The sequence below is a fragment of the Dipodomys merriami genome, unplaced genomic scaffold (assembly GCF_024711535.1).
Source record: "Dipodomys merriami isolate MVZ:Mamm:240054 unplaced genomic scaffold, mDipMer1.0.p SCAF_25, whole genome shotgun sequence".
Lineage (NCBI taxonomy): Eukaryota > Metazoa > Chordata > Mammalia > Rodentia > Heteromyidae > Dipodomys > Dipodomys merriami.
Genome location: NW_027203937.1, coordinates 16,645,440 through 16,659,639, shown reverse-complemented (window position 1 = coordinate 16,659,639; position 14,200 = coordinate 16,645,440). Strand labels below are relative to the sequence as shown.

Sequence of the window (14,200 nt, the reverse complement as noted above, 5' to 3'; positions counted from 1 at the left end):
GTGCTGTCTCACTGAAATTATTGTTTTGAGTGATAATAGGTAGTGAATCCAGGAGCTCATGTTATGCTAGGCAACCACTCTACCACTTCAACTAAACCTCCAGTGCTTTTGTTTCGTTTTTGAGATTGGATTTTCTTAACTTTCTCCAAGCTAGCCTTGAACTTTTGATCCTGCCTCTGTCTCCAGAGTAGGAAGTATGATTACAGACATGTGCTACAACACTTGGCCTTCCTTAACCATTTTAAGTCACCATCTTTTTGTTGTTGTTGTTGGTCTTGGGGCTGGAACTCTGGGCCTGGGTGCTGTCCCTGAGCTCTTCACCTCAAAGCAAGTGCTCTACCACTTAAGCCACAGCGCTACTTCCCATTTTCTGGTGGTTAATTGGAGATAAAAATCTCATGGACTGGGCTGGGAAGGTGGCTCAGTGGTAAAACGCTTGCCTTGCATGCATGAGGCCCTGGGTTCGATTCCTCAGCACACATAAGCAAAAAGAAAAAAAAAGCCAGAAGTGGCGCTGTGGCTTAAGTGGTAGAGTGGTAGCCTTGAGCTGAAGAGCTGAGGGACAGCGCCCAGGCCCAGAGTTCAGGCCCCACAACCGGACCCCCCCCGCCAAAAAAAAAAAAAAATCTCATGGGCTTTCCTGCCCAAGTTGGCTTTGAACCATGATCCTCAGATCTCAGTCTCCTGAGTAGCTCGGATTACAAGTGTGAGCCACCAGCACCCAGCTTTAAGTCACCATCTTTTCATGTTCTTACACTTTTTAAGGATTGCAATGATTTACTAAATTACTGTAATCTAATTACTATGATAGTGTTGAGCAAACATAGGTCAGTTGACTTGAGGAGATCTTGTGAAAATCATGTTCCTTAGCTTTAATACAGAGGCTTACCTGTTTTCTTCCACTGATGCTCTCTTCAGCTTCTGATCATTTGGTTCTAGAGACTTAGAAGATCTACCAAGAGCTTTTGACTGGTTTAATTTTTTTGATGGGACCGTACCATCATCTTCACAAAGAACATCACTGATGCTGCCATCAGACTTCTATGGGGAAAGGAAACAAAAAGGGGATACTAAATGATAATTGCTAGCAGGATAGCAGTTATGAGGTATTTCTCTTTAGAAGATAAATTCTCTTTAGAAGATAAATGACTAACAAACCCTTTCATATTCCTTCTGCTTATACAAAAGACAATCTAAAGTTCACAAAGAAAATGTAAAAATTCCATTCAAAGGAAATAAATGAAAGTAGATTGTTTAAAATCTTAAGCTGGGCACTAATGGCTCATGCCTGTAACCCTAGCTACTTAAGAGGCTAAGATCTGAGATTCAAAGGCAGGTAGACAAATCCAATTATACAGCAAAAATCTGGAACCGGAACTATGGTTAACTAGAACAGTGTTAGCCTTGTGCAAAAGGAAAAAGAAAAAAAAGCTAAGCAAGAGCAAAAAGCCCTGAGTTCAAGTCCTAGTACTGGGGGAAAAAAATCTCAATAATGATATACCACTACTGACTGCCTATAATGCATTTGGCATTTCTCTAAATGCTGCATACACATTTTTTTTCTTTTCTTCTTTTTTTTTTGTTCTGTCGGTCGTGGGGCTTGAACTCTGCCTGGGTGCTGTCCTCAGCGCTTCAGATTAAGGCTAGTGTTCTACCACTTGAGACACAGCTCTACTACTTGTGTCACAGCATCACTTCTGCTTTTCTGGTGGCTTTTATTGGAGATAAGTCATAAGCAGAACACCAGTGGCTCATACCTATAATCCTAGCTACTAAGGAGGCTGAGATCTGAGGATCACGGTTTAAAACTAGCTCAAGCAGGAAAGTTCATGACACTCTTATCTCCGATAAACCACCAGAAAACCACTGTAGCTCAAGTGGTAGAGCGCTAGCCTTGAGTTAAAGAGTGGAGGGACAGTACTCAGGCTCTGAGTTCAAGCCCCACAACCAAAACCCAAAAAAAGTCTCATGGACTTTCCTGCCTGTGCTGGCTTTGAACCTCAGTCCTCAAATCTCAGCCTCTTGAGTAGCTAGGATTCTAGGCATGAGCCACTGGTGCCTGACTGCATATACATTTCTTTCTTTCTTTTTTTTTTTTTTTTGGGTCCGGTCATGGGGCCTGAACTCTGGGCCTGGGCACTGTCCCTCAGCTCTTCAGCTCAAGGCTAACACTCTACCACTTGAGCCACAGTGCCACTTCTGGCTTTTTTTCTTTTTGCTTATGTGGTGCTGAGGAATCGAACCCAGGGCCTCAGGCATGCAAGGCAAACGCTCTACCACTGAGCCACCTTCCCAGCCCTGCATATATGTTTCTAATACCACATTGCTACAAGGTGCCCTTACCTCGTGAGAAAAGTCAGGCAGCCATGAACAGTTTTGATGTCTATGATTTTCAAAACCTGTATCTCTATAATAGTTTGAGGCCAAATGATTAGAATGGTATCACCAAACCAATAGTTTGCATGCAAAGATTTTTTTTTTCACTACTCAGACCACATTTTGCTTTTGATCTTGCTAAGATGTACTATTTAATATATTTCACAAATTTCTCTCAGGGAGGAACCAGTGGCTAAGTCCCCTTAAATTAATTTCTTTATTTCTTTCTCTTTCTTTTTCCTTCCTTCTTTCTTCTTTCTTTCCTTGCTTCCTTCCTTTTTTTTTGAGAAAAGACTACAATTGACCATTTAGTCCCTTATAGTATAATATATAAACAGAGAAGATAGCATTATAATGATTTGGATTCATTTTTTTTTTGCCAGTTGTTGAGCTTGAACTCTGGGCCTGGGTGCTATCGCTGAGCACTTTAGGTCTACCACTTGAGCCACTGCACCACTTTCGGCCTTTTCTGTTTGTGTGGTACTGAGGAATTGAACCCAGGGCCTTCATGCATGCTAGAAAAGCACTCTACCACTAAGCCACATTCCAAGCCCTCAAAGGCTTGCTAATATAAATTCAGATGATCAATTCCAAGTTATTCTAGCCTATCATCTCCAATTTCCACCCTTTAGCATTCCAAGATATCATATAATGTGTTAACCTTTGATAACAGGAACAAATTCTGTTATCCTAAGACTGTCCTTCTAGCTGGGTGTGGTGGCTCATTCCTCTGACAGACATTGGGAAGACTGCGATTTGAGGTTAACCTAGGCAAAAATTCATAAAACCCTATATCAACCAATAGTTGGGCATGGTGGTAGGTGTATGTCATCTCTACTATGCAAAAAAAAAACAAATAAAAAAACACAGGATTATGGCCCAGGTCTACTCAATCATCAGTGTGCCATGGTTAAGTGGTAAACTGCCTGGCTAGCAAGTACCAAAGCCTGAGTTTAACCTTTAGTACCTTCACTCCCCTCTCCAAATAAGAAAAGTCCTTCTGGAAGCAACATAATCTTTTCAAGATGAACTTAAAAAGAATTTTTGCTCGTAGGCTTTTTTTTTAATGGCAAATTTACAAAATGATACTGAAAAAAATGGTATTGACAAAGCAATCAAAATCAAGGTAGGTTCATAGGCTAAAAGAAATTAGGGTGAAAATAAACTAGGTTGTTCAAAAGCTAAGAATTTTAGGAACCAAAAGTACAAGGAAGCCGGACGCAGGTGGCTCACACCTGTAATCCTTGAGAGGACTGTGGTTCAAAGCCAGTCTGGGCAGGAAAGTCCATGGAACTCTTATCTCCAATAAGCCACCAGAAAGCTGGAAGTGGTGCTGTAGCTCAAGCGGCAGAGCACTAGCCTTTAGCTGAAGAGCTGAAGGACAGCACTCAGCTCGAGTTCAAGCCCCATGACTGACAAAAAAAAAAAAAAAAAAAGTACAAGGTAATGCTGAATTTCTAAGCTGTGTATGTTAGTCAATTTTAAGAATGTCAATCAACCCTCACTAGTGGAAAGAAGAGATCAGATACTGACCCTGGGTTAGAACATGAGCACTTAAAATCCACATGAGCACTTAAAATCCACTAATTAGTTAACTTTTTTTTCAGTCAAAAAATGTTTTTCGGGACTGGGAAGATGGCTCAGTGGTAGAGCACTTGCCTTGCATGCCTGAGGCCCTGGGTTCGATTCCTCAGCACCACATAAGCAAAAAGAAAAAAGCTGGAAGTGGTGCTGTGGCTCAAGTGGTAGAGCGCTAGCCTTGAGCTGTAGAGATGAGGGACAGTGCCCAGGCCCAGAGTTCAGGCCCCATGACCGGACCCCCCCCCCAAAAAAAAATGTTTTTCAATATTATTTAGTTTAAGTAGTATAGGGGATTATTTATTGTTCAAGTGTGTCCCCCAAAGGTACATATGTTGAAAGCTTGGTCTGTAGTGTGGTGATGTTGGGATGTGGGACTTTTCAGAGCTGAGTCTGCATAGGAGATTCTTAATTCACTAAGAGATGAGCCCTCAGATGGAAGTCTGGGACCTCAGTCTCAGACTTCCTATTTGGTGATGTGATCTTTTCCTCACACATGCTCCCTCAGTTGCCAAGTGCTATTAGATGAAGCAGACAAGGAGACCTCACCCGAGCCTGCACAATGCTGTTTAAACTTTCAGCCTCTAGAATTATAAGCTAAATCATTTTTTGTGTGTGGTAGTACTTGGGTTTGAACTCACATTTGTGAGGCAGTTGCTCTACCATTTGAACTACATTCTCAGCTGATTTTTTTTAAAGTTATTTTTTGAATAGAATCTTGTATTTATGCCTGGATCACCTTAGACCATGATGATGCTCCTATTTATTCCTCCCAAGTACCTGGGATGAGTACACACTACCATACTTGGTTGAAATGGGTTCTTGGTAACTTTTTCTTTGGGATGGCTTCAAATCATGATCTACTGATTTTGCCTTCCTTTGTAAGTTAGGATTACAAGCCCAAACCAAGGTGCTTGGCAATAAACTTATTTATTTTCTTCCTTTCTCTCCCATTTTTGTTTCTTCTTCATTGGAGTAAGGGAATTGAACTGAGAGCATTATATTTGCTGGGCCCTTTAGCTCTTGAGCCATGTCTTGGCCTAAACTTCTTTTCTTTTTCAGCCCTGACTTAGGTATTTTATGTAGAAAAATACAAGGAGTATGATGACAATGTTCATTCATATAATGATTACTTTGCAACAGAGATCACACTCTGCAGAGACTCTAGAATATGAACCGATGAACTGAACATATAGCTTAATATAAGAAAGAACTCACAAAAAAGTAAAACTGCTTAAACAGAGAATGCCTTAAAGGCCAATAGGAGTATTTTTTACTCCTTTTGTGAATGGAGGTATTTTTGGAATTATTTTGAATATAGCCACTCAAGGATGGTTCTGAAGTAACCCTACATTAACTATTTCTTAGAAAAGCTCTAAGAAAGCAATAAAATATATATTAAGTAAGGTAACAGGCTTTGAATTTGAATAAATTTGAATTTGAATTCTGGCTTTAATAATTGATATGCATCTTTTGAACATAATGTTTTCTTCTTCAGGAAATTATTATGATAAAAGTTTCTTTTTTTTAAATAGTGCTGAGGATTGAAACCATGGCCTTATGCATGCAAAGCATTTAGCTTTGTCCCTAACATTTAGTTTAGTCCCTTAGATTTGTCATTAAGATTTAGCCTTGTCCCTAAATAACATATCTAAAATGGATAGTTGTCTGGTTATTATGCCTATAAGCAACCCAATACCTCTCCAATTTCTAAAACTTCAGGTTTAAAGACTTACAGGTGCTGTGTAAAATAATTTCTCCAGGAGACTCTGGTCATACTGTGGGTCATTCAGCTCACTGCTGCAATAAACATCACTCCCAGGAGATGGGGAGTCTGGAGGAGAGCCTAATCCATTCCAGAAATGACCTTGGGATAATTCAGCACTGCAGAGAAAACCAAAGCAAAGCACTTTAACAGAAGTTTCAGTTGAACTATCTTTCTTTAGTTAAACTTGCAGAAATTCTAAATATGGAACAAGATCTAGAAAGCTGGATTCCCACTAAATAGAGGATAGTAGATAAATACCCAGTTATATTCTCCCTCCTCTGAGATGACAACTCACACTCAAAACCCAAAATCTAGTTATTGATTATGATATCACTCACTCAACAAACATTTTATTGGCTACCTAATCTGCTAGGTTCTGGGTGATACACAGATTGCTAAGAGAACAAAATCTATATTCTTACAGTGTCTGTGCTTTAGTAGGGAGAGAAAAGGTAACCACAATTCATTAAGTTTTACATGTTATGTTTGTGAAATAATGGCTAATTCAGAAATATACCTTCTTCCATTAAGCAAACGTATGCATATTTTGGATTATAACATCATTAGCTTTACATGTAATACAAAAATGAATAACTAATAACCTTTAATTTCTTATCTTCTATCTCAACTAGGAAGGACAAAGTACTCCCCTGTATGCTCCCATGTCTCTTATCCATTTGCTCTTCATAGTGGTGACAAACTCTATCTTCTTTAATAGTTTGATGCCTATCCATTGTTTTTTTTTTGGTCAGTGGTGGAGCTTGAACGCTGGGCTTGGTCGCTGTCCTTGCACTCTTCAGCTCAAGGTGATTACTCTACAGCTTGAGCCACAGCACCACTTCCAGTTTTCTAGTGGTTTATTGGAGATAAGAGTCTCAAGGCCTTTCCTGACTAAGTTGGCTTTGAACCATGATCCTCAGATCTCAGCCTCCTGAGAAGCTAGGATTATAAGTGTGAACCATGGTCGTGGAGCGCCTCTTCGATTTTTTTTTTTTTTGGAGGGGTCTGGTTGTGGGGCCTGAACTCTGGGCCTGGGCGCTGTCCCTCAGTTCTTCAGCTCAAGGCTAGCACTCTACCACTTGAGCCACAGTGTCACTTCCAGCTTTTTTCTTTTTGCTTATGTGGTGCTGAGGAATCGAGACCAGGGCCTCATGCATGCAAGGCAAGCACTCTACCACTGAGCCACCTTCCCAGCCCCGTCTCTCCAATTTTTAATATGAAATCCAAGCTCTTTAACATAAATACTCAAAATTTTTCAAAGTCTAGTTTTCACTTCCCCTTTTCTATGCTACCTCTTCTCACTCTATCTGTCCTATCACTAGCATACCAAATGATTATGTAACCTGAAATTTCCCTAGAAGAAGTCCAAACTTGGCTGGGAAGGTAGCTCAGTAGTAGAATGCTTGCCTTGCATGCTCGAGGCCAAGTTGGATTCCTCAGCACCACATAAGCAGAAAAAGCTAGAAGTGGAGCTACAGCTCAAGCGGTAGCCTTGAGCTGAAGAGCTGAGGGACAGTGCCCAGACCCAGAGTTCAGGCCCCACAACTGATCGAAAAAAAAAAAAAAGTCCAAACTTTAACCAAATTAGACCAAATAGAGCTACTTTCTTTCTTTCTTCTTTCTTTCTTTCTTTCTTTCTTCTTTCTTTCTTTCTTTCTTTCTTTCTTTCTTTCTTTCTTTCTTTTTCTTTTTTTTTTTTCTTTCTTTTTTTTTTGTTGTTGGTCATGGGGCTTAATTCTGGGCCTGGGCACTGTCCCTCAGCTCTTCAGCTCAAGGCTAGCACTCTACCACTGAGCCATAACGCCACTTCTAGTTTTCTGGTGGTTTACTGGAGATAAGAGTTTCGTGGACTTTCCTGCCTGGGCTGACTTTGAACCACAATCCTCAGATCTCAGCCTCCTGAGTAGCTAGGATTACAGACATGAGCCACTAGTGCCTGGCAAAGTAGTTTCTTAAAAGCATGTTATCTTATACCTTTTAGCACTAGCCCCTATTACCTTTCTAAGACAGTAATGTACATAGTATTTTATTCAATAGGCATGCTTTGAGGGCATGTAAAAATATTAATAGCTAACATTAACTAAAGTACTATGTGTCAAGCACAATGTTAGCTCCTTTATGTATGTATGTATATATATATATATATATGTATGTATATATATATTTGTGTGTGTGTGTTTGTGTGTGTATGTGTATATACCAGTACTTTGGTTTGAAATGAGTAGGCCTCATGTTCTTGCTTAGCTTTTTTTTTTTTTAAATTGTGAAAATATCATACAGAGGGGTTACAATTACATGGGCAAGATAATGAGTACATTTCTTATCAAGCATTTCCCCAAGGATAAGCTTTTTCCCCAAGGATAAGTGTACCACTCAAGCCACAGCTCTAGTTTTGGGTTTCTGGAGATAAGAGTCTCTCTGATTTTCTGCATTCAAACCTCAAGATCTGGGCTGGGAAGGTGGCTCAGTGGTAGAGCCCTTGCCTTGCATGCCTGAGGCCCTGGGTTCAATTCCTAAGCAACACATAAGCAAAAAGAAAAAAGCCGGAAGTGGCTCTATGGCTCAAGAGGTACAGCACTTACCTTGAGCTGAAGAGCACAGGGGCAGTGCCCAGGCCCAGAGTTCAATCCCTACGACTGACCAAAAAAAAAAAAAAAAAAAAAAAAGAATGGATTTTTATTTAGTAGGCAATGAGTAGTAATTTGAGGAACAGGAATTAACCTGGTTAATCTAAGGAAGTGTTGCTTTAAGAGGATAAATTTAACAAGATACTCAGTGAACTGGAGGTAGACCTTAAAAGGAAGAAAGCAAGTTAAGACCACTTACCTGCCTAATAGCAGCTGTATAGCTTCGGTATCAGTTTTTGTGTCAGGATTCCAAACTGTATTCTCAGTCGGTGGTAGGAGGTGATCTTCTATGTGGTCTTTAAATTGATTGTTAGACAAGGCTTTGAGTCTAAGTTGTGGGAAAATACTTTCTTATTGACTGGCTAACAGATGGAACATAATCTAAATCATAATAAATTGAGCTAAGAAAGATGACAAGGAGCTGGACTGACTCAAAAAATTAACACAGACTTTTGCATCACTTTCCTGCATAAGATTTGATTTCTGTAGGTTGGAGAGAAAATAGCTCCATTTTATATAAAAGTGTTCCTATTCTAAGAGAGCAAAGAATTTACTCATTTACATATTTAGCAAGTGCCAGGACTGGGACTAGATTTTGAGAATCTTAACTTCTACTTTTGCCTTCTTATTTAAAACCTTAAGAATCATTTACAGACACTTTTGGGATTATCCTGTTCATAACTTGACAAAAACCATGTGTAAATAGCTATTAAGAAATAAATTGTTGAGGTTTGTGTCTACGCTGTAACTTACCTTGTAGATGATCTAAGAGAGTCTTCCTTCAGAGGAGGATGAACATTGTCTAACATCATGCTAGTGTCTGGGCTCGATTTCATTGCAGAAATCACCATGGCATTACGCAGTTTATTGCCTTGTTCTAACAGAGCTGAAGGCAGCAAAAGCAAAAAATGAAAATCCCTAAATCCAGAAGAAATACTCACTCTTTAGTGCATATTCTTCTATCACAGGACTTATCTAGGGCTATTTAATGGCTTTGTTGTCTACCTTCCCCTTAGCTGGAGAATTCCTTGAGGATATTCACTAAGTTTTTACTAAGCTTCTACTAGGTTAATAATATCACATCAACAAATAAAATTTCTCTTCTAAAAGACACTGACCTTGTGAGCTGTTCTATCCTCAGGTTTTCAACTGTTATAATACTTATATAAAAAGTTAGTAATGGGCTGGGAAGGTGGCTCAGTGGTAGAGTGCTTGTCTTGCATGCATGAGGCCCTGGGTTCGATTCCTCAGCACCACATAAGCAGAAAAAGCCAGAAGTGGTGCTGTGGCTTAAGTGGCAGAGTGCTAGCCTTGAGCTGAATAGCTGAGGGACAGCGCCTAGGCCCAGAGTTCAGGCCCCACCTCCGACAAAAAAAAAAAAAGATGTAAAAAAAAAAGGTGTTAAAAAAAAAAAGTTAGTAATGCCTACTGTTTGTTTTTATACCTAGATACCTTACTGATCTATCTATCTGTCTGTCTGTCTGTCTGTCTATCTGTCTACCTACCTACCTACCTACCTATAAAATTTATCTTATAGTAAAGGTGATGAACACAGGTGTTACAGTTACATAAGTAAGGTAATCAGTACAATTCTTTTTAAACAGTGTTACCTTCTACCTTATTTTCTTCCACTTTTCCCCTCCCCCCAAGTTGGCTTTTTTCCCCCTTTTTTTGTCGGTTGTGGGGCTGGAACTCAGGAACTGAACACTGTCCCTGAACCTCTTCAGCTCAATGCTAGCATTCTATCACTTGAGCCACAGCGCCACTTCTGGTTTTCTGGTAGTTTATTGAGATTAGCGTCTCACAGACTTTCCTGCCCGGGCTGGCTTTGAACTGCGATCCTCAGTTCTCAGCTTCCAGAGTTACTAGGATTACAGGTGTGACCCACCGACTTCCTGCTAACTTACTGCTTTTGTATCACTCCCTAACCTGAGATAATTATAATTCTGTTCTTGTTGCTTCTTATTTTAGGTTACACTTTTGTCTTCTTTCTACTACTATTTGGATACAACAGAATTTAATCCTTAGGCTTAAAATCAGAAGTTTGGTCACATTCTATAGACTAGATGTTTTCAGAATGTGAAACAAATTTGGCACAACTCCCTATACAATGACATGAGTAAATAATTCTGGTAAGACAAAAAAACCTTATATGCTTTGAATTATCTGGAAACAAAAAAGACTAATTTTTCTCTATAATAAAAGCTTTATGGGGCTGGGAGGTAGCTCAGTGGTGGATTGTTTGCCTTGTATGCATGAGGCTCTGGGTTCGATTCCTTAGCACCACAAGTGGTACTACCGCTCAAGTGGTAGAGCGCTAGCCTTGAGCTGAAGAGCTAAGGGACAGTGCCCAGGCCCAGAGTTCAGGCCTCATGTCCGACAAAAAAAAAAAAAAAAAAAGCTTTAATCTCATTTCTAGGTTTAATAGGCCCCTTCCTCAAACCTACAATTATAAGAACCTAATTTAGAAGTTATGGATGGAAGTGGAGAAACTATGTAAAGGCATAGTGTTTCTTTTCATTTATATTATATAGATCTCAAAGCTTGGGAAGGGTCTGGGAAGGGGGATGCAGCATAACATATGTTTAGAAGGTACAGTGGGTTTACAACTGAATAGGAGGAATAAGTTATCTATGATTGACAACAGAATGGTTATAATGCCAATTTTGAACATTTCCAGCACAAAGAAATGAGAAATGTCTATAAATGCTAATTACCTTGATCTGATCATTACTCATTATACACATGTAATGAAATGTCACATATATCCCATAAATACATTCAATTACTATATGTCAATTAAAAATACAACTGGTGGCTTAGATATAACTGGTGGTTTATATAATGCTGGTTCTTGGCTTGAACTCAGTGAACTCAGGACCTGGGTGCTATCCCTAAGCTTCTTTTGCTTAGGGCTAGTGCTCTACCACTTGAGCCATAGCTCTACTACTGGTTTTTTTTTTTTTTTTAGTTTATTGGAGATGAGAGTCTCTTAGACTTTCCTGCCTCGGCTGGCTTTAAATCACATTCCTTAGATCTTAGCCTTCTGAATAGCTAGGATTACAGGTATAAGCCAGCATCTAGCTATTAATTTTTTTTTTTTTAAAGAAAGGACTTAGTAAGCCGGGCGCTGGTGGCTCACACCAGCAATATGAGGATCACAGTTCAAAGCCAGCCTGGGCAGGAAAGTCTGTGAGACTCTTATCTCCAATAAACCACCAGAAAACCAGGAAGTGACACTGTGGCTCAAGTGGTAGAGTGCTAGCCTTGAGCTGAAGAGCTGAGGGACAGCATCCAGGCCAAGCTCAAGCCCCACAACCGACAAAAAAAAAAAAAGAAAAAAGAAAGGACTTAGTAGTTTCCTAGGGATGCCTGGACTTGAGTAAATCTTTCTTATTTGGCTTTTTTATTTGAAGATAAGCCTTGGTTTCCTTTGGAGGCTGGTTAACAAGTAGAACAATCCCAATAAATATAGCTTATTCTCAGTTCACAAGTCTATTTGTACCTGAAAGAAGGTCCTTGGTAGGAGGGTTGTTTGAAGGAAGAACACATGAGTCACTGTAACTCTTGGCAACTGTCCTAATTTGAGGCTGGAATTCAGAACTGTTGAGAAGGGACATACGTTTCCGTGGAGCTTTGCCTTTCAGAGTTACAGACTCTAAACTCTGCCCTGAATTTAGATGGTGCTGTAGTCCAAAGAAAGAATCCTTTCCTGTATTAGAGTTCTCTGGAAAGTACAAGTGGTCCTTCCCCCTGTTTTTTTTTTTTTTGAAAAAGGAGAATGTCAGCTATAAATAATCCTTCACGGTAACATTCTACTTTGCCAGAGCTTAGAAAAAAAATCAGTGATAGTGACATAGCTTGGACTTTAAAAGAGGGAATTTGCTTATAACGCAACTTTGTAAATTTGTTTTTCCTCTTCTAAACTAAAGAAATATTAGATGCTTTACCTATAGTTGTGGGTTTGGAGTTAATGTGATACAGTGAAATAAAGAGCTCAGCACTCCCCCACCTCCTCAACACACCCACAAGGGAGGAGGTCACCACAGAGCTTGATACAAAGCAAATGTTTCATAAATAATTACACAAAACAAAAATCGGTTGCTCTTATCCCTTCAATTTCATACAGTAATGCCCTTTCTCTCTTTCTCATAGCATTCTTATCTCATTCTCATTTCATCTATCATAGCATTGGTAAACAATTTAGTCATATTTATTTCTGGTGATTTTTCTATAGACTGCGAATAGTCCTTCAAAATAGGAATCACGTAGAGGGTTTTTTTTGGGGTTTTTTTGGCTGTTATTTTTGGTGCTGGGCATGCTGAACATGTGATTCACTGAAGGACTGAGTCTTGCAAATTTCCAACCAGTACCATTAGTGGTGCTTAGCAGTTATCTGTTAAATAAGGGATTTTTTTTAGTTTTGCAGTCAAGTACAAATGAAAGACAAATCAAGAGTACAATGGGAATAAGCTAACAGACTGGTATTAGGTGTTGGTAATTAATTACCTTGGTGTAGTTGATCTACTACTGTTGGCTACTAATTCTTTCCCAGCAATTCTTATGTTTTTGGTATTTCCTCTGAATCCTTGCTCAGATAAAAGCACATTTTCTACCATGTCAGTGATAGGTAGAGGGCTGTAGCTGTCATAAGTTTCTGACAGAGGTTCCAGAGCAAGTGAGACCTGAAAGAGACATGTAATTTTCTTTAGGATTTCTTAGCTTGATACAAACTATTGTCCCACATTCTTTACAAGATTACTTCCAACTTCCTACTTACTTCAAAAGCTTCATCTCTCACTATGTTCTAAATATTCCTTAATTCCTCTGTTCTAGATAAGCCAATAACTTAGGAGGGGGTATCTATAAGGTACCTTATATTTCAGCGCTTTATGCCTCTGTATATCAATTTACTCCAGCATTAATTCTTTATGTCCAGGTAGAGATATCATGTTCATTGCCTTCTTCATGATTCTACATATCTGCCCATCAATAGATCCGCACACCCAGTATTTACTAGATACTTTACTACAAGCTACAAACTGTGCTAAGGTACTCATATGGAAAAGCTTTGGTGATGAAATAACCCTATCAGGAAAGTATATTACCATAAGTTGAAGGTTTTTTTTTTCAGAGGATGAGAAAAACATTTGTACTCTGTGTGTGTGTGTGTGTGCCTGTAGTGTGTGTGTGTGCCTGTAGTGTGTGTGTGTGTGTGTGTGTGTGTGTGTGTGTGTGTGCGCGCGCACATGCGCGCGCCAGTCCTGGGCATGAATTTGGGGCTGGGGTACTTTTTGGCTCAAAGTTAGCACTCTATCACTTTGAGTCACAGTCCTCCTCTCCCATGCTTTTTCAAAAAAATATTAACTTGAGATAAGGATCTCTCAAACTCTCTTGCCTAGACTGGCTTTAGACTTCAATCCTTAGATATCAGCCTCTTGAGTAGCTGGGATTACAGGTGTGAGCCACTGGCACTCAGCTATTTGGACTTTTAAACGTATTTATCATGCTGATTAGATTATGAACTCCGGGCTGGGAAGGTGGCTCAGTGGTAGAGCGCTTGCCTTGCATACATGAGGCCCTGGGTTCAATTCCTCAGCACCACATAAGCAGATAAAAGCTGGAAGTGGCGCTGTGGCTCATGTGGTAGAGCGCTAGCCTTGAGCTGAAGAGCTGAGGGACAGCGCCCAGGCCCAGAGTTCAGGCCCCATGACGGGACCCAAAAAAAAAAAAAAAAAAGAATATGAACTCCTTGAGGACCATTTTCTTCAGTTTTCTATAAGCTAATTGGCACAGTATTATAGGTCCAGTATTCAAGCCAAAATAGACCTAGTCATCTGACAAATAACTG

General features: G+C 39.7%; 1 protein-coding gene across 4 annotated transcripts in view; it reads right to left on the bottom strand.

Moving 5' to 3' along the window:
* C2cd3 (C2 domain containing 3 centriole elongation regulator) overlaps positions 1 to 14,200 on the bottom strand; it is a 115,697-nt gene that overhangs the window by 92,855 nt on the left and 8,642 nt on the right. For 3 of the 4 annotated variants that reach the window (XM_070035022.1, XM_070035023.1, XM_070035025.1), the window contains exons 4-9: positions 12,859 to 13,034; positions 11,855 to 12,102; positions 9,103 to 9,235; positions 8,549 to 8,677; positions 5,691 to 5,838; positions 890 to 1,041 (exon numbers count right to left, since the gene is read on the bottom strand). In XM_070035022.1, the coding sequence (XP_069891123.1) occupies positions 890 to 1,041; positions 5,691 to 5,838; positions 8,549 to 8,677; positions 9,103 to 9,235; positions 11,855 to 12,102; positions 12,859 to 13,034 (986 nt within the window). The remainder of the gene's footprint in view (positions 1 to 889; positions 1,042 to 5,690; positions 5,839 to 8,548; positions 8,678 to 9,102; positions 9,236 to 11,854; positions 12,103 to 12,858; positions 13,035 to 14,200) is intronic. The other variant, XM_070035024.1, reaches the window with a different exon arrangement.